The sequence below is a fragment of the Rhinolophus hipposideros genome (genome assembly GCF_964194185.1).
Source record: "Rhinolophus hipposideros genome assembly, chromosome: 2".
Lineage (NCBI taxonomy): Eukaryota > Metazoa > Chordata > Mammalia > Chiroptera > Rhinolophidae > Rhinolophus > Rhinolophus hipposideros.
Genome location: NC_138048.1, coordinates 30468214 through 30487752, shown reverse-complemented (window position 1 = coordinate 30487752; position 19539 = coordinate 30468214). Strand labels below are relative to the sequence as shown.

At 42.5% G+C, this 19539-nt stretch overlaps 2 protein-coding genes across 8 annotated transcripts in view; one reads left to right on the top strand and one right to left on the bottom strand.

Moving 5' to 3' along the window:
- LNP1 (leukemia NUP98 fusion partner 1) overlaps nucleotides 1-19004 on the bottom strand; it is a 28773-nt gene extending 9769 nt beyond the window's left edge. Inside the window, exons 1-2 of one of the 7 annotated variants that reach the window (XM_081026944.1) lie at nucleotides 17348-18069; nucleotides 3991-4533 (exon numbers count right to left, since the gene is read on the bottom strand). Coding sequence is in view for 1 of the 7 variants with exons in the window: in XM_081026941.1 (XP_080883067.1) it covers nucleotides 18624-18886 (263 nt within the window). In the remaining 6 variants the exon portion in view is untranslated. Of the gene's footprint in view, nucleotides 1-3990; nucleotides 4534-15643; nucleotides 15756-17347; nucleotides 18070-18623 lie in introns of those variants that run through there. The other 6 variants (XM_081026945.1, XM_081026942.1, XM_081026946.1 and 3 more) reach the window with 6 other exon arrangements.
- The window catches only part of TOMM70 (translocase of outer mitochondrial membrane 70), a 34061-nt gene continuing 32618 nt past the window's right edge, over nucleotides 18097-19539 (top strand). The window contains exon 1 of the mRNA XM_081026926.1: nucleotides 18097-18632. Within this exon, the coding sequence (XP_080883052.1) occupies nucleotides 18303-18632 (330 nt within the window). The 5' untranslated portion in view covers nucleotides 18097-18302. The remainder of the gene's footprint in view (nucleotides 18633-19539) is intronic.

Sequence of the window (19539 nt, the reverse complement as noted above, 5' to 3'; positions counted from 1 at the left end):
ATCATAGATTAATTTTGCCTTCTTTTGCACTCTTTTTCAGTGGAATTATACAATATGCATTATTTTGTGCTGCACAATATTATGCTGGTGAGATTTATCCATGCTAACAGTAGTTCATGCACTGTATAAATATATCACTTTTTTGTTTTTAATCTGCAACTGATGGTCATTTGAGGCTGTCATTCGTGTAGCGTCCAGTTGGGGCTATTATAAACAAAGCTTCTATGAACATTGTAGTCCCTCTCTTTCAGTGGGCTTTTTTTTTTTCAAGATAAGGAGAATATTACATATGTTGAACCCCTACTTCATGCCAGCTGTGGAATCAAGTATTTTACATGTGCTATTTTCTTTATAACAATGCTGTGACTGGGAGGTTTGTATCACATTTTATAGACTAGGAAATTGAGATTCAAATGGACCATCACTTGCCCGAGGGGAAATGACTACTAAGAAGCACAGCCCAGTTTGAAGCAAGTAGTAAAATAACAAAATCTAGGCTCTTTTCACCACTCTTCCAGTATTTCAAAGAGAACTTTGAAAAATCTTGCATTTTTAAACAGAGGCACTCTTGGCCATTTTCCATAAGAAAAATCTTCTTTGAGCTGCAAAAAGATGGGCTTAATAATTGTGAATACCATTCCGAGAGTATGTTACCACAATTTATAAGTTACTAAGGGAAAGTAACCTAAGCATAAAATGACTTGCAATGTTGTTACTTCTTGTTTTAGTGAGAGATGCACACTTGTTACTTTGCAATGTTTTTATTAGAGAATGGAGGAAGCCTGCTTCTCAATGACCCAGATGAGAAAGGAAAAGTTATAACTGGATGCCATCATTGTTCATTGTAATAACATAATTGTAATAACATTGTTCCTGTTATCAAAGAAAGAAGATAACTTCTCTTGGGGAAGCGGGACCAGTTCTGTCCACAAAACTTAACTATGGATAAACTTATCTAGTCTTATGACAGGAGTGTCGTTTCTTCAAATTGAAAAATAAACAAATCTATGGCCAGGGGATGGAGAATCTAGAACAGATAATATCTAATGATTTAAACTATTTTAAGTAAAAGAAATAGGACATTATTTTAAAACCTCTTTGAGTGATATCTGTCTCTTGGAGTTCTGAATCCTTTCCTTAGTGCCTTATGGACAGAAACTATTTAGAGACTGGAAAGTGTACATAAAAAGATTTTATATATAAATATATATACACATATGTATTTGGAAAGAGAGATTTATTATGAGGAATTGGCTCATGAAATTATAGAGACTGAGAAGCCCCACAATCTGCCACCTGCAAGGAGATCCAGGAAAATCAGTGGTATAATTCCGTGCAACCTGAAGTCCTAAGATCCAAGGAAGCCAATGGTGTAAATCCCAGTCAGAAGACAGCGAGATGAGATGTAACAACTCAAATAGTGAGGCAGGAAAAAAAATGGGCAAGTTCCCCCCTTTTCTGCCTTTTTTTATATACAGAGAGTACCAAAAGGAATATACACTTTAAGAAAGGAAAACTGATGAAAATTGTAATACTCAATATATACCGATAACAAAAGATGAATAGAAGTCACATTAGACTTCTGCAATTACAAGAGGTGCTCAAAGTGGTTACCATGAGCGTCCAGACACTTCTGATTAGGGCAAACTACTGCTTGAGCAATGTTGACCAAAGTGATCCCTTGGCACCCCTGGTATACACTGGTATATGTATTTAGGCCCCCAATGGATTGAATAACGATGTCCATGCACGTTTGGGAGAGCAATCTACTTTACTGAATCCACTTATTCAAATGCTAATCTCATCTAGAAACACCCTTACAGACACACTCAGAATCTGGACACTGTAGATGGTCATATTGACATATAAAATTAACTATCACCAGCACTAATCCCATTCATGAGGGCTCTACCCTTATGATCTATTTGCCTTCCAAAGGCCCCCCCTCCTAATACCATCACATGAGGATTAGGCTTCAATACATGAATTTTGGAGAACCATAAACATTCTGTCTATAGCAGGGTGCTTACATGACCAGCACACAGTGAAAACCATGGGCACTAAATCTCTAATAAGCATGTAGACATTTCACATGTGTTGCCATAACTCAGTGCTGGAGGAATTAAGCACGTCCTATGGGACCACACTGGAAAAGGACTTTTGAAAGCTTGCTCCTGGTTTCTTCTGAACTTTACCTAATATACTTTCTCCTTTTCTGATTTTGCATTGTATCCTTTCAGTGCAATAAATCTTATCCATAAGTACAACTATATGCTGAGTCTTGTAAAGTCTTTTAGCAAACTCCCAAACTAGGAGGGGCAGTTGGTGTCAGAAGTAGGACTTGCCAAAACAACCCTGACTCACTGAAATATGGGTAGAGTAACATTTCAGAAAAGGAAGGATGAGAGGACACAATGATGAACTTCAGTGCCTCGTGACTACATAGACATCCGGGGTATGAAACAGCATCTGAGATGACGTCTGTTGTGAGAGTTAAGGTTACCTATGGAATCGGAAAATCATAGATCTAACCCCAGGAGAATTGGCTCCTTGGATTCACTGGCTGCTTTTGGCCATGGTAGCTAAAGTGAAGGGATTAAAATGTACAGTCTGGGTGATGTCTGTGGGTTTCATTCTCTCATCCAGGTGGGAACAAACAGTCCCCAAAAATGTTTTGGGTTAGCCGAAATGTTGAATCTTTGTAATGCTTACTCCTCCATGTGGGAGGAGAAAAGATTAACTCAGTTCCAAGGCTAGAGTCAACTTTAGATAACTCAGAGAAAAAGCAGTGGAGGGGGAAAATAACACTATCCACTTGTGCAACAGACCCTTACATTCCAGATGGGGTCTCAGTTAATCCAGAAAGTGTTAAATTTGCTACTTGTGGTTTGAGTAAACTGGCAATGAAAGAAAAAGAGACTTTTTAAAATGGCCTTTTAGTTTGTGGCTACTGCTTCTGGGGGTATGATTAAAACTAATGTAAATGTTATATGCTTATAATTTCATACGTGCTAGAGGAATTATCCCGCTCAGGAAAAGCTGGCCTATAAAAGGTGTTAGTCCAACATGACTTCCTTGCTTTTTGCTGCTGGTGGATGGATTAAAATTTAAGCTGTTTCAATATCTGAGTATTGAAATCTCCATAACTGATTGTTGTTGCTATGAGTTTTGCCTGTTGGAACCTATGAGAAAAGGTAGACCACATAAAAGGAAGAGATAATCTCCACAAGAAAATATACTCTTTGAGTTTTGAAAAGGAGTTTTTAGTTTCCTAATAAGTTCCTGTAAAATTAGATGTCTGACCCTGAGAAGCTGATGCTTTTCCAGCCGAAGGTACATATTTTTGAGTGGGTCAACTTGGACTCTAAAATTGACAAGACAAAAAGGGCTTACGAGGAGTTGGAGCCCCACAGTCTGGTCTTGTAGTCTCTCCACTTTGCTGCTGCTAAAGGAGACAAGTCCCTGGCTTTTTTTGGAATCCTAAATTCTGAGCTCCTGTTTGCCTGGACCTGACGGTGAGCTGAAACCTGGTAATGGCTGTGATGGACTGTGCCAACCTCTGAAAGTGGGCAGTGGCTCAATGAACAGAACTCAGAGTCTGGGACTAGTGCAGATTTAAGACACCCCTCTGTGGGGTCATAAACTAAGAAAACATCTTGGATGCTGGCTGGACCGTGTGGGATACTTGCGCCTGGGGAAAGACTTGTTCTCTGATGGGACCATCGGAAACCAAGCTGCTGGCGGCTCTATACTTCTAATGCAAGGACTAATTGCATCTGAGATGATTGATCACAAGAAACCAAACTGTGGTTCCTGTTGAAAGCTGCAAGTTGGGAGGGAGCACACTGTGCGGAGTGGGACCCCTCTACCCACTCCTGGCACGTGGGACTCGACCCCTTCTTGGGGATGTCTCACTGGTATTGATTTAGGCTTTCCAGATTATTTGAAACTTGCAACAATGGATTGATAGCCTGATTGTACTTCACTCACCTTTCTGCTTAGCCAGTTTGATTATTAAATATAGCTGTCCCCACATAGAGATTAAGCTTCTCTAGGCGGCTTACTACATAAATGATCAGGACAAAAGGGGTGGAGGTTATGTAAACACATTCTGAAAACTTGAAGATTCAAGATTTTGTCCAAACCAATTCCTGAACAGGAGTTCTTTCTGGTTCTCCAATGTGGCACTGGGTCTCCAGGGAGCATCCTGATAAATGACATTTTGTGTGTGCTGTCACAACTCACTCCTGAAGTGATGAAACACGTCCTGGGTGACTCCGTTGGAAAAGGACTGTTGGAAACTTAAGACAAGTTTCCTCCAGGCTTCACCTACTTGGCTTTTCACTTTGCTGGTTTTGCTTTGTACCTTCTCACTGGAGTAAATCTTAGCTATGAGTAGAACGATAGGTGAGTCCTTTTAGAGAGTCACCACACCCGGGGGTGGTCTTCAGGACCCCAAGTACAGGAAGGAAAGGGAGCGCTTCAAATCTTTGGCCAAACATTCTCCCAAAGCAGCAAAATGTAAATATATCCCTGGAAGAAAAAGAATTTGGTCTACATTATATAAAATTACTCCACCTCCATTGTTTTCCACTTAAGCCTATGTGTATATCTTTAAAAGTAGGAGAGAAAGATGTCACCCACTTTGCCTGGACTAAGGTTCTCATAACAAACCTGGGGCAGTGAAGGAGCAGCAGCTAGGGGAGAACTGCCCTTCCCGACTGTCCTGGAAGCACTGGCCCAAGAGGAAGCCATGCCCCACCTGGGAGCCCAGCTGCAGGCTGTGCCCGCAGGGGCCTGAACACCTGCCCTGCGGAGAGGCTGCCAGGCCACAGGACCAACGGGCACTGCCCGTTTGACTCTGCTCTAATGCTCGGCCTCGCCAAGCACACGGAGTGTCCCAGGAATGTCAAGTGGTGGAGACATCTGCAGGTTTCTAGAGTTTGAGTGCGTGTTTTCTTTTCATGCTTAATGTGAAATGAACTGAGACGGTAGGACACTGCAGGTGTGTGTGTTTCATAACCTTGAGAGGTCACGGATGCCCAGGCAATCAGTGAGCATCATCCCTGGGCTGCGTAAACGTGAAGTCGTTTTTGAATGCCCCTTTTCATATTCTCTGCTTCAGAAGACTAATAATGAAAAGACGATTTTCCCTTTATTTCATTCCCTTTTGTTTATTTATTTCATTCTCCGCAGCTCCTCTTCTTATAGTAACTTAGTTTTCTAGTTGTTTTTTTCTTTCTTAACAGTTAAAAAAAAATTGGCTTGCCTGAGCCAGTCCCATTTTGGAAAAGAAATGCTATGTACAGAAGAACTAAGCTGCTACCTCTCAATATCTCTCTCTCTCTCTCTCTCTCTCTCTCTCTCTCTCTCTTTCTGTGTGTGTGTGTGTGTTTATACATATAGTCATAATACATCAATGGTTTTAGACAATTTTTATTTGCCAGAAAGCACGGCTGTGTTCTATTTAATAATGGCCTGATTGTTAGAATGTTCTTTTGTAGGCAAAATGTCCTAATATAATCATCCATTTCCATGAATGTTATCAAGTTACACTGTGAAATTTCGCACCCATTTGATATGGTCATCAAAGACACAGATTGTTTGTTGTTTAACTAAGTGTCCTAAAGCACGTACATGAGGGTACATCATCATTGTTTATTCTTAAAAACTATGCAGCTTCTACCACGAAACCAATGTTTTAAAAATACCACTGTCAATGTAAAAAATACATCAGGGAAATAAAGGTGTGTTTTCAGAGGTTTGCAAGAATATTGGTTATATAAATATGCAGTGACTTTGGCATTCAGTATCATTAAGTTCTGCAGGATTTTGGCTAATGGTAGGCTTCATAGTTGTTAAAATAGGTTTTTATGAGACAATACATCATCTCTTCCACAGGACCCTTAAACACAGCATTGATTCTCATCTGCCAGAGATGGCAGATCAATTTTGCAGCTTTGCCGCTAGGAGTGTTACTAATTGCATGACCTCTCAAGGTTTTTTTGACCCCTGGGCACCTATTATTCTAAAACAGATTGAATATACTATTAATTAAAATTTACCATGATGTAAAAAACTTTATCAGTCTAGCTCGTCAGTGTGCTATATTTCAGAAAAGGTTTCTTCCCAGTTAGACTGTAATTTCACAGAATCTAAGGGTAATATCTTAGCACTTTCTCCCCCTGCCCCTTTTTTTAAGGAGGACGCAGCTCACAGTGGCCCATGCAGGGATCGAACCGGCAACCTTGTTGTTATGGGCACCGCACTCTAACCAACTGAGATAACTGGCTGCCCTTGGCACTTTCTTTTAACTTGAGTCTCACTTCTAATGGAGCAAACAATTTGCGATGTACAATAAAAGAGTGGCTCACCAAACATTTAAAGGAAATGTGGCAAAACACGACATTTTGAAAAAGAAATCGAAAAGTTTGAGTCAATAAACAATGGAAAGTCTTCAGATTACTAAAAATGCTGAGTGAAAAAGCCCAATCTCAAAGTGATACATACTGTATGATTTTTTTTATATAACATTGTTTAACAATCATAGAGATAAGGAACAGATGAGTGGTTGCCAAACATTCGGGATGGGTGTGGGGCAGGGTTGTAGCTATAAAAGTTTAGCAGGACGGAGCTCTGTGGTGATGGACCGTTTTGTATTTTGATTGCAGTGGTAGTTACAAAAAGCTATACATGTGTGAAAACTGCACAGAACTATAACACACACACGGAGTGTATGTATATATAGTTGGTGAAACATGAGTAAGTTCTGTCGATTGTATTGATGTCAATCTCCTGGTTTTGATATTGTCCTACAGTTATGTGAGTTGTCAATATTCAGAGAGGGTGAGTGGAGGGTATATGGGAACTCCATGTACATTTATCTGTAATTCCCTGTGGATCTATAATTGTTTCATAATAAAAGTAAAAAGAAAAATTACTGGGACCAAGAAAAAGAAACTTCTCTAAATGGGTAGCTATAGGATCAAAATGCTACTGAACTAGAGATATTCTGGGAAGATAATAATGAAGACAGCATTGGTTTTCAATCTCTCTGAATCACCACATAAAAACCAACACAGCAATTGTAGAGGAAGACATCCATGGACAACTCTACAACAAATACAGGTGACAAGATGTCTCCACCCCAAGTGGAGGGTGTGGGGTCAAACCACCAACAGGTAAGACCTAATATAATTGTCCACGCAGGAGGAAAAAGAAGGTAGCAACAGGGCATCTGCCAGACCTGAGAACAGGAGAACCACAAGATAGCCAATACTTTGGAAAGCACCAATTCCAAAGGGACCAATTTTAAAACAGGGTTAATTTTTTATCCAGCAACATTGTTGAACTATTTTATTGCTTCGAGTAGATTATAGATTTTCTTGAATTTTCTATGGAGACAACCATATTGTCTATAAATAAAAGTTACTTCTTCCTTTCCAATATCCTTTTATTTCCGTTTTTATTTTTGATCTTATTATTTTGGTCAACATCTTTAGTACTATATAATAGAACCTGGAATCTCTGACTGGTTCTTGACTTCAAAGAAAAAACTACGAACAATTCACTGTTAGGTATATTTATTTAGACTTTCAGGTGGTCTTTATCGGGTTTTATAATGAAAATGTTTTCCTAATTGTGTCACAAACATATATGGCAAAATATTAATTTTGTTTAAATCTTGGCAGAAGATTGTGGTAGATTAAAAATAACTACAACTTTTTTGCTACTTCTCCCACTGAGAGTTGCAGTCTCATTCACCTCCGCCATGAATCTGTGCCGGCCTTAGTAACATGCCTGACGCATAGAATGTGGTAGAAGTGATATTTTGGAAAGCTTTGCCACTTCTGCCTGAGGCTCTTGGGACACTCTCTCTAGGATCCCTGAGCTGTCACATAAGTCTGACTACACCGACTGCCATGCTGGAAAGGGCACACACACGTGCTCCCCTGGATGGTCTCAAATGAGCCCAGTTTTCAAGCCTCTTCACCAAGATCTCAGGAACTGAGTGAAGCCGTTTTGAACAACCCCCCTACCCCAGTCTAGCCCATCCACCAGGAGAGTAAACTTTGTTGACACCAGCAGAAAAGTGAAGTAAGCCTTGCCCAAAATTCCTGAGCAACAAAATAGTAAGATGTAATAAAATAGTTGTTTGACGCCACTAAATTGTTTTAAGCTACTACGTCTTGGGATACTTTGTTAAGCAGCAATAGATAATGGGAACATAGGTACAGAAACAATTTTTCATGGTTCTACATTTTTTCATAATTTAACAAAATTGAGCCTTCTCCTCAGTGTTGCAATTGAGGCTGTTTTCCACTAGTTGGAAAAAAGAACAAAAGGAAAGATAGGGAAGAATAGCATAGAGGATCTCAGGTTCAATGCTGTACCACCATACCACTGCTGAGACCAGGTCTGCATAACCAAGGGTACTAGTCTAATAGGAGTGAAGTAGAAAATGGTGCCCGTAATCAGTGTGTACCACACCGCAGGCCCCTCACTCAGTGATAACCAGCATCTTCATGCAAATCAAAAAGAAGCACCTTTTTCCGGGCAGACACCACCTGATACTAGACTGTGATGAACCAAGTGCAAGCTGGACCTCGGCGCCCACTTTCCCCAGCATCCTGTGGGATAATTACTATAACCTATAGGTGACATCTTTGTAATGTAAAGCGCAAGGTAACATTTCTACATTTGCAAATGACGCACACTTTTGTGGGTGGCAGTGAACTAAGTTGAAGAGGATGGAAAGATCTTCTAAGTTTGTGTGAGTGGGCAGAAAGGTAGCAAGTAAGTGCATTAAAGTATACATATGACTATCAGTCACAGCTAAGGAGCGGGAACTAGGGTTACTGTAGATCACTCCCTGAAGGTAAATGCAGAAGCTCCTTCTGACAGTAAAAAAGGGCAGCCACTTAATTGAATCATAAAGTGACATTCCTCCTGAGAAGTAAAGCAGTACCACCCACTCATCTGATGCTTTGATGGAAGTGGAATAAGGCACAAAGCATCAGGAGAAAGACTGGAGAATAATTAACAGCACGAGGGCTCAGAGGACACAGGGACTTCTTTATATCAGAAGTGGGGTACCAAGGACGCCGAGCAGGTCCCAATGGGAGCAGTGGTGGAGCCAGCAGCAGTGAGCAGCGTGCTTGGGACTGGGACCTAGTATCCATGATGGTGGTGGTGATGGAAGCAGACTATTGCCGGTCATGGCAGCAGTAGCAGCAGGTGACGGTTTCCCAGCTGACACCGTTGGTGATGGACAGCAGTGGTGACACCAGATCGCTAATGTTGGCCACAGCAATGGAGCCGAAGCGCTGAACAAAGGCTTCATCAACTCTTTATTCAGCACTGACCGTTTCGGGTATCAAGCTGGGTAGATAAATGAGTTAACATACACCCAGGACCTGCCTAGTCCCCTTATAGGTGGGGGTATAAAGATGACAAGGACGCGGTCCACACCCTTCAGGGACTAGGAACTGAGTATTGGTAGCACATGTGAGAAAAACTAATTATGACAATGCGGTCATTGTGGGGGAGAAAAATCTCTATGGTCTAATGCAAAGAGAGAAAATATATTCCTTTGCTTTGACATCTAACATTAGAGAAGGCATTGTATCAGACACTATAAGATACAAAATCACACATAGATCTGGGCTGCTCCTAGCCCAGGGATGAGGTAGGACAACTATAATTCTATAAAATGAGGTAGAAAAATATGTTTTAAGAAAATTCTAGAAGGGGTCCAATATACGGTGATGGAAAGAGAACTGACTCTGGGTGGTGAACACACAATGTGATATATAGATGACGTATTACAGAATTGTACACCTGAAACCTATGTAACTTTACTAACCATTGTCACCCCAATAAATTCTAATTTTAAAAAAAGCTCTAGAAAAAGTCTTTTGTGAGTTCAGAGAAAGGCCTGCATATAGTAGGCAATCAATAAAATAAACATTCTACCTATTCCATATTTTTTCTTCTTTGATACTCTTCCATACTGTTTACTTAAAAAAATATTTATTGAGTGCTTTCAACTGAATGTTTGTGTCCCTCCAAAATTAATATGTTGAATCCCTAACCCCCAATGTGATGGTATTTACAGACGTGTCCTTTGGGAGATGATTAGGGTTAGAGGAGTTTATGAGGGTGGAGCCCTGGTCTGTTGGGATTAGTGCCCTTACAAGAAAAGACACTAAAGAACTTGCTCTCTCTCATTCCTACTCCCCCAGTGAACACGAAAAAAACGCTTATGTGAAAACACACAGAGAAGGTGGCCATCTGCAAGCCAGAAATTGAGCCTCACCAGAAACAGAATTGGCCAGAACCTTTATCTTCTACTTCCCAGCTTCCAGAACTATGAGAAATAATTTCTGTTGTTTAAGCCACCCAAGTCTGTGGTATTTGGTTATAGCAGCCCTAGGAGACTAATACAGATTTGGGTACAGGGAATGGGGCCCCCTAAATTTCATCTGCTTCTTGCATGTAAAATATTCATTCCATTTCATCAGCTCCTTAACTCATTGCAGCATCCACTCTAAAATATAAAGTCCAATGTTTCATTTATTTATTTTTTCAATTAGAGTTAACATTCAATATTATATCATAATAGTTTCAGGTGCACAACATAGTGACTAGACATTTACATAACTTACAAAGTGATCCCCCCAATAAGTCTAGTACCCACCTGACACCATACAGAGTTATTACAATATATTATTGACCATATTCCCTACGCTGTACTTTACATCCCCATGATTATTTTGTAACTACCAATTTGTACTTCTTAATGTCATCATCTTTTTCACCCAGTCCCCAACTCCCCTCCCATCTGGCAACTATCAGTTTGTTCTCTTTATCTATGAGCCTGTTTCTGTTTTGTTTGTTCATGTATTTTGTTCTTTAGATTCCATATATAAGTGAAATAATATGGTATTTATCTTTCTCAGTCTCACTTATTTCATTTAGCATAATACCCTCTAAGTCCATCCATGTTGTTGTAAATGGTAACGCTTCATTTTTTTAATGGCCAAATAATATTCCATTGTATAAATGTACCAGTTTCTTTATCCAATCATTTATTGATGGGCACTTAGCTTGCTTCCATATCCGGGCTATTGTAAATAACACTGCAATAAACATAGGAGTGCATATATAGGAGTGCACATAGCTTTTCAAATTAGTGTTTTAGATTTCTGCGGATAAATTCCCAGAAGTGGAATTGCTGGGACATAAGGTAATTCTATTTTTAATTTTTTGAGGAACCTCCATACTGTTTTGCATCAGAGTTTCATTTAAATATTACCTAAACTATGTATGGGTGAGACTTGCGATATGATTCACCCTGAGGCAAACTTCCTCTCCAGCTGTGAACCTGTAAAACTAGACAAGTTCTGTGCTTCCAAAATACAACGGTGTGACAGGTATATTGTATACATTTCCATTCCAAAAGGGAGAAATAGGAAAGAAGAAAGGGGTAATAGGTCCCAAGCAAGTCTAAAATTTAGCAAGGCAAATTCCATTAATCTTAAGGCTCAGGAACAATACATTTTGATGCAATGCCCTCCAGGCCCACAAGAGGGTAGTGTCACCTCCACAGTGTAGGGTGGAGGCCGCCCTACCCAGGCAGCTCTCTGCAGGGGTGGCCCTGCCCCTGAGGCTCTGGGTGCCCGCATCCTTGTGGCCCCACACTTTGAAATAGAGGAGAAACCAGCCCTACCCACTGGTTCTGTGGTAGGAGTGGCAGGCCTGATTTCAGCACAGCCTTTGCAGCATTCTTCCCATTTCTAGAAGGATAGAGCAAATTTATAGCCAAACAGCTGTAAAACATCAAAAGTCCAACAGCCTTCCTTTATTCTGTCCCATTTTTCAGTCCTCTTTAGTCCCAGCTGGCAGTGTTTCTGCTAGTATAATCCCATCTCTAGTCCTGGTTTCTGCTGAGATGGATGATTAAGTCTATGAGTTGCACTCATGACGTATCAAATGGTTATTCAGCCACGCCTTTAGTCTTCTCTTTAGAACAAGCTTCTCTCTCTCTCTCTCTCTCTCTCTCTCTCTCTCTCTCTCTCTCTCTCTCTCTCTCTCTCTCTCTCTCTCTCTCCAATATGGATAAGCTAAGAATGTTCCAAATTTCGAAGTTTTGGTTCCTTTTTATTTAACAGTTTCTTCTTTAATTCATCTCTCTCCTCTTGCATCTACTATAAGCAGGATGACCCAAGCCATACTTTCAATACTTGGCTTGCAAATCTCCTCTGCTAAATATCCAATTTCATCAGGTGCAAATTCTGCCTTCTACAAAACAGTAGAACACAATTCATCCAAGTTTGCTGCTTTATAACAATGGCCATTCCTCCAGTTTCCAACAATCTGCTCCTGTTTTCCATCTGAGACTTCACTGTGGCCTTTAACATGATATTTCTACCAACATTCTGTTCATGATTATTTATATATTTTTGTAAGAAGATGGAAGTTTTGTCTCCAGCTCTCTCTTTTCACCAGAATCACGTTTCATGTTCTTATATCTACCAACAGTTCCTTCAGAGCAATCTCGGCTTTTTCTAGCATGCGACTTACAACTCTTTCAGCCTCTTACCCATCGCACAGCTTCAAAGCCACTTCCAAATTTTAGGTATTTGTTACGGTAGCGCTCCACTCCTGGTTCTAGAAGCCGTATTACTCAGGGTTTGCCAGAGAAACAGAACCAACCAATATGATATATATATATATATATATATATATATATATATATATATATATATATATATATGAATGAAATGAATTTACACAATTATGGAGATTGAGAAGTCTCAAGATCTGTAGTTGGGAAGCTGGAGACACAGGAGGGGTGATGGTTTAAGTTTCAGTCAGAAAGCTGACAAGCTCAAGACCCAAGAAAACCCAATGCTTCAGTTCAAGTCCAAAAGCAGGGAAAGGTCAATGTCCCAGAGCTCAAGGTAGTCAGGCAGTTGAAGTTGCCTCTCTCTTACTGAAGGGAGGGTCAGCTTTTTTACTCTATTCAGCCCTTCAATTGATTACAGCAACTCACATCAGGGAGGGCAATCTGCTTTACTCATCCAAAAACACCCTCACAGACATATCCAGAATATCGTTTGACCAAATATCTGGGTACCTCGTGGGCCAGTCAAGTTGACACATAAAATTAACCATTACACTGATTATCTTTTGGTCTCTGGGAGTATAAGATGAACAGTTTCTATCCTCATGAAATTTATGTCCTATTGAGAAGTCATATAAATAAATAATTTCAAACAGCACTAAATGTTTAGAATGTAGACCTAGGAGACAAAACATATGAGAAGAGATGGGGGTGGGCAGAAACATCTAACCTGATAGGAATTGGACAGGGCCTAAAAGTCTTTGAGTTTGAGAATAAAATTGGAGTTATGCTTTGGGAAGAGTCACCTATTATCAAGGAGCAGAATGATACATAGAAGAGAGGCACCAGAGGCTAGGAAGCTAATTCAGCATTCAGGAAAGATGAAAGAAATGGAAAAGAGAAAAGAGAAGGGGAAAAAAACTCCTATTTATTGAGCACCTGTTATGTATTAGACATACTTTTAAATGTTTTCACATATTTGAACTGGGAAGTGACAGGAGTCAGGAAAAGGAAGAAAAATATTTAAAAAGATATTACAAAGAATCAGCAAGACTTCACAGCTGATTTCGTGTTTACATATGTATATATTGGTATATCCACATGTGCTTGGGTGGGTAGGGTTGGAAAAGAGAAAGGTCCAAAAAGATGTAAGGTTTCAATTATTGGCAACCAGTAAGGTAACAGTGGTATTATGAGAGGAAAAAAAAAAGGGATTACACAAAGGAAAACAATGAGAAAGGAAGATGAGTCACATTTTTAAACATGAGGCATCCAGGCAAAGCTGCTCAGTAAGCAGTAGGAAATTACAGGGCTAGAGGAGAAAGAGATGGCTTTCCAGATGTGTAGATAGAGATTATCTTCAGGGAAACTGTCCTTGAAGCAATGAGATGTACTTTGGTTACTAATGGAGAGACTGAAGACAAAGAGGACAGAGTCTTAAGGATTCCTGTATTTGCAAATCTAGAGCTGTGCTGTCCAATATGGTAGCCACTAGCCACACGAAGCTGCTTAAATCAATTTAAATTAAAATGAAAAATTTAGTCAGTCACACCAGCTATCAAGAGCTATATGTGGCCAGTGGCTATCATACTGGACATCACAGATATAAAGCCTTTCCTACATCACAGAAAGTTCTACTGGACAGCATTTATCTAGAGATTGGTCAGAGAGAACAACCAGGAAAATTCAGTCTCCTGAAGCCAGGGAAAACAACTCAAGGAGTGAACAAGAAATATCAAGTGCTTCAATGAAAGCATATGAAGGCCAAAACAAACAATAAATTTAGTGACCTTGAAAGCCGTTTCAGATTAGTAATAAATTTAGAAACTAGATTATAAGAGATTTGGGATAAAATGGGTGATAAATAAATAGAGATAACAGGTGTAGACAATTCTTTCCAGTAATTTTTCAGTGAAGAAAAACAGAGAGAGAATGGAAGCCTAAGGAAGAGTTGAAAGAGAATCAAGTTGTGTATGCACGTGTTTAATATAAGCATGTCTGTGGACTCACTGAAAGATACCAATCAACCAGCTACCACCAACTTTCGGAAAACCTTTCCTGTAGCAGTGACAATTGAGGGGATAGAATCACAATTTTAAAGCTATAAGGAGCTTTAGCAAGCATTTAATCCATTGGTCACATTATATAGAAAACAGAGGTGCCCACAGTCACAAATCTCAGTGGTATTAAAATTTAAGAACGCAGGTCTGCATGCCTCGGTTAGACATTTTACCTCACTCAACTGCCTCCTAAGATACAGACCAGAGAAGAGATGAAAAAAGCTGCTCCTATTGAATTCCATTCATTTGGCAAGAAACAAAACAACAACAAAACAAAACAAAAAAAAAAGGAAATGTCTATGTTCACATATACAAAACTGATTTTTTAGGATGGAGACATAATTTTCTAACTTCTTTAAAATTCAGGGGGAAATAGAACTAAGCATTGTCTACTGTTTTATAACAAACATTACACTAAAAAGACCTTAAATATTATTGAACTAAATCTTGAATATAACCTCAGAGGTGTGTGTGTTTGCTATTTGACAGCTTAGAAATTTATGCACCAGTTCAGAAAGGTCTAGGGCCGGCCTGCTGGCTCAGGTGGTTGGAGCGCTGTGCCGACTCGATTCCCACGTGGGCCAGTGAGCTGCGCCCTCTACAGCTAAGATTGTGAACAACGGCTCTCCCTGGAGCTGGGCTGCCAAGAGCAGCCGGAGGTCAGTGTGAACCGCCGTGAACTGCCACAGGCTGCACGGGCTGCTGTGTGCTGCCATGAGTGTCCGGCAGCCATCATGAGCGGCCGGCAGCTGGCCGCTGTGAGCGGCCAACCAACGATCGGCAACCGACTGCCTCACCCTGGAGGAGCGCACGGCTCATAATACCAGCATGGGCCAAGGAGCTGAGTCACACAGGGTATTATGTGGGGTCTCAGCTCCTGCTCCCTGCATAAGGACCCAGGACATGGTGAGGGTAAAAAGGGACATCCACGGAGCCATAGACAGGGGAGTCATACCACAATATTCTCGCTGGCGGGTGGGTTAGAGACACAGGAGGCAGGAGCTACACAATCCACAATCTGCCGTCTGCATCTCTGTCAACTGACCCCACTTCCTAACTGCAGTCTGTGCTTGCTAGTTTAGCCACGGCAGTTACATCAGTGGCTAATGGCTAACCAGTAACAGCTGATGGCCAACTAGTCACAGCTGACCGCCATCTACCCCCCGAGGCAGCACCTTTCCATGTGAGGCCTAGAGCCTCGAAACTACTCTCTGGGACTCTGTCCCCACAAGCTGTGTCCTACACAACCAGGTTGAGAAACAATGGCTTGAACCAGAGTGGGGGGTGGGGAGGCAGGAGAAGGGGGGGAAGGTCTAGTGACAAATCTAGTGACATTCTTACTCAGTTCTATACTATATAATCATTTACGAAATGATAGAAAAAAATGGGAGAAATTAACAGGCTCAGGAATGGAAATGGAATATTTAACAAAGTATAATATAAGAGTAACAAGAAAATTTACTGGTGCCGGTCTTAATAAAATCCAACCCTTTAGTTAAATATTAGTTAATTCAACAAAAAGAAACTCTAACACTGATTTCCTTTGGAGAGGGCAACTGGGTGGCTGGATAATAGGAGTTGGAGAAAGACTTTACAACTTTTGGATTGTAACCATAACAATCTGTTATCTATTCCAATAAATTAAGTTTTTTCAAAAACTTTAAATGTTTTACTTCCCACCAACAGTTTGTAATTATTAGCATTCCACAATACCCTATGAGGCTGCAGAAAAAAATGGCAGTTTCAGGAAAGAAAAATGTTAACTCTGTTCTGAAAAGGCAAGGTAGAAATTACATGCCCAGGCAGAAGACTTGCTTTGGGAAGACTTTGGATGGGAATCAGGAAGGGAGAGAAGCCATTTGCCTGCAGCAATTAGTATATGGGCTACCAAAGCGGGCACTGCCTGCAATAATTAGTAAGTATTTGATCAATTCAATTCTATTTCTATCATTTTCAGCTCATCTCTTCAGTCTGTTGCTAAGGAATCCTGTTGCCTGAGAGCAATTTACTGATAGGAACTTACATGAAGCAAGAGAAAAGCAATGATTCTGAAACTTTCAAATTAGGCCATTCTAATTTAACCAATCTATTTTTTTGCCACTTAATAAATTATCTTTTATGTAGTGCTACTGTGATGTTGAAAATCCTCCGATGTACCCCAAAGGTAAATGATCACTTGTACATTTCTGGTATAAACGTCTGCAGACCAGTATACCTGAAATGGGAGCCATAGTCCTAAATTTTGATTCTCTATTAATACTTGTCTTTTCTTCTTTAAAATACTATGAATTCTAAACAATTCTTGACAAAGGAAACTTTCCTATTTTAAAAGGCCTAGTGACAAAGCTATTAGATATGTAGTATTAGGTTGGAGCAAAGGTAATTGCGGTTTTTGCAATTTTTAACCTTTTAACCAATTACTTTTGCACCAACCGAAATAGCTGTGGATTGAACTTTCTATTTGAGGGCTGAGGTAAGTGGGCTGAGACATCTAAAGTAAAACAAGCATGGCCGTGGGCGGATCACAGCACTGGGGAGTGAGGGGGCGAGTGCCCCAGGGAGCGTGGTGTGGGCTGGGCTGCCAGGCGGAATCCAGCACAAAACACAAAGGTGGAGGAAGGAAAGGTGGGGACTCTGGGTCCTTCACGTTTCTACCCACTGAATTCGAGAACCTGGTAACAACACAGAGATGTCATCGCTTTCGCAATTGGTGCAGACCGGGAGCCGCAGGGACCACATTCAAGCCGTCTCAGCTCAGCCAACCTGGATTTGCCGATTTCCAGCCAGTCTGATTTCTGTCCTCTGCCGTTGCCCCAATAGCCTCAAAATCATCCAAAGTAAAATCTGGCCATGGTAGAGATAAGATTGGTGATACAGCACGCTATCTTCAGCTTTGACGTCTTTCCTCTCACATCTTTAAAAGCCCTTCCAATCCGCTGGTTTCCAGGACACGCGGAAAGAGATCCAACCTAACCGCCGCTGCATCCTAAGAAGCGCCAACGTGGCGGTAACTAGACAACGAGGGTCCAAATTCCACCAATAACCTGGGCAGTTCGGCCTACGTCCCGCCTACCACTCCTGCCAGCCAATAACCTTCACAATTCCTCTGCCAGTCCCGCCCATTCCTAGAGCGGCGGTGGAGCCTACGGTCCTGTCGCCTGCTCACCATAAAGCCCGCTGTACACGCGCAGCTCCCCGGCTTCGTTAGCCAAGAGGGCCCTCTGCCCTTTCCTGACGGCCCAGGGAACGAACGACATCTGCTGCCACTGGAGGCCCAAGACCCCAGAAGTTAGTCTCACCAACAGCAGCGGGGTGAAAGGAAATTGAAAAGGCTGCCCAGGACGCCCACCTGACCCCAAGTGTCCCTAACCGGAAGTGATCTTCTCCTCTTCCTCCCCCCCCCCCAACGGTTCAGAAGGGAGGAGAAGGGCAGCCAGGTCTGGCCCGGCATGCCTCGGGCTTCCGGTGACCTCTGGCCCTTTTCTGTCGCACGCTCCGCTTCCTAGCGTGCTCGCTCGCTCACTGCCGTCCCTTCCTCCGGTTTTCCTTCGCGCACTGCCTGGCGACTGTGGCGCCCGCGACCCGCAGAGAGGCGGTGGCGGAGGACACCCGTCATGGCCGCCTCGAAGCCTATAGAGGCGGCGGTGATCGCTGCGGCTGCGCCCGGCTCCGGGAGTGGGGTGGGCGGCGGCGGAGGTGCGACCGCGGGCCCGGGCACTGGGGGCCTGCCGCGATGGCAGCTGGCCCTGGCGGTCGGGGCGCCCCTGCTGCTGGGCGCGGGCGCCATGTACCTGTGGAGCCGGCAGCGACGGCGCCGAGAGGCCGGGGGCCGAGGCGAAGCCGGCGGCCAGAAGCGCCACAGTGAGCGGAAGACCCCGGAGGGCAGGGCCAGTCCGGCCCCGGGCAGCGGACACCCCGAGGGCCCCGGCGCTCACCTGGAAATGGTGAGAAGCCGCGCTGGGCCGTGGAGGCGGAGCCCGGCGGTGCAGCCTTTCCTCGACGGCTGGTGCCGGCCGTGCTTCCCGTCGGACGGCCGCACGTGCGTTCCGGGCGCCGCGGTCCGGGCCGCCCGGCCGGGGAGTGAGGAGCCGCAGGGCACAGGCGGGCGGGCTCCTGTGACAGCTTCCTTCTGGTTTCGGAACACGGTGTTGCTCGGTGACACAGCGTTTATCCTTAGTGTGGTGGGTCCGGGGGACATTTGCAAATGGGATGATTGCGTTTGATGAACTCGTGGAGGAAGCCCAGTTCCGTTAACGCCTAATGCCGGGTCCTGTGAATTGCTTTGGTGCTAGAACTGAATGGGTAACAGCCTTTTAATAACGAGGCACCCCCCTTTTCTGCAGTGGTTTTGGTGGACAGTGAAATGGTGTTCTTTGGCATCTGTGTTTTCATCAGCGCGAGTGCTTGACCATTTCGGGTAGAAGCGTCTTAAGTTCATTTTTCGTTTTACCTGGAAATTTACATGACCAAGGTTGACATTGGTGACACAGATTCTCTGACGTTAGGAGCAGCATTGGGGAATCTGGTGAAGTGCTTTGTACGCTGTTGTTGAACTAGTAAATCCTTTTGGTGTCTTAACAGCTGTGCGGGGTGTTGGCCAGGCGGCGTTTAACAGTGTGGGATAGAGGGTCTTGTCCACCTCCGGGATTGTACCGCGGTAGTTACCGAGAGAATCAGAGGTCCGAGGCACCACTGGTCAAATAACTCCTAATTATATGTACATTTGCAAGTCATTTCCACGTTATGCTATTCAGACTGAAGACATGTTTTCTTACTAAGTAGTCAAATTAGCTTTAAAGGAAGTTTTGATGTGGGAACCAGCTACCATAATTTCGTATGTACTATATGTCA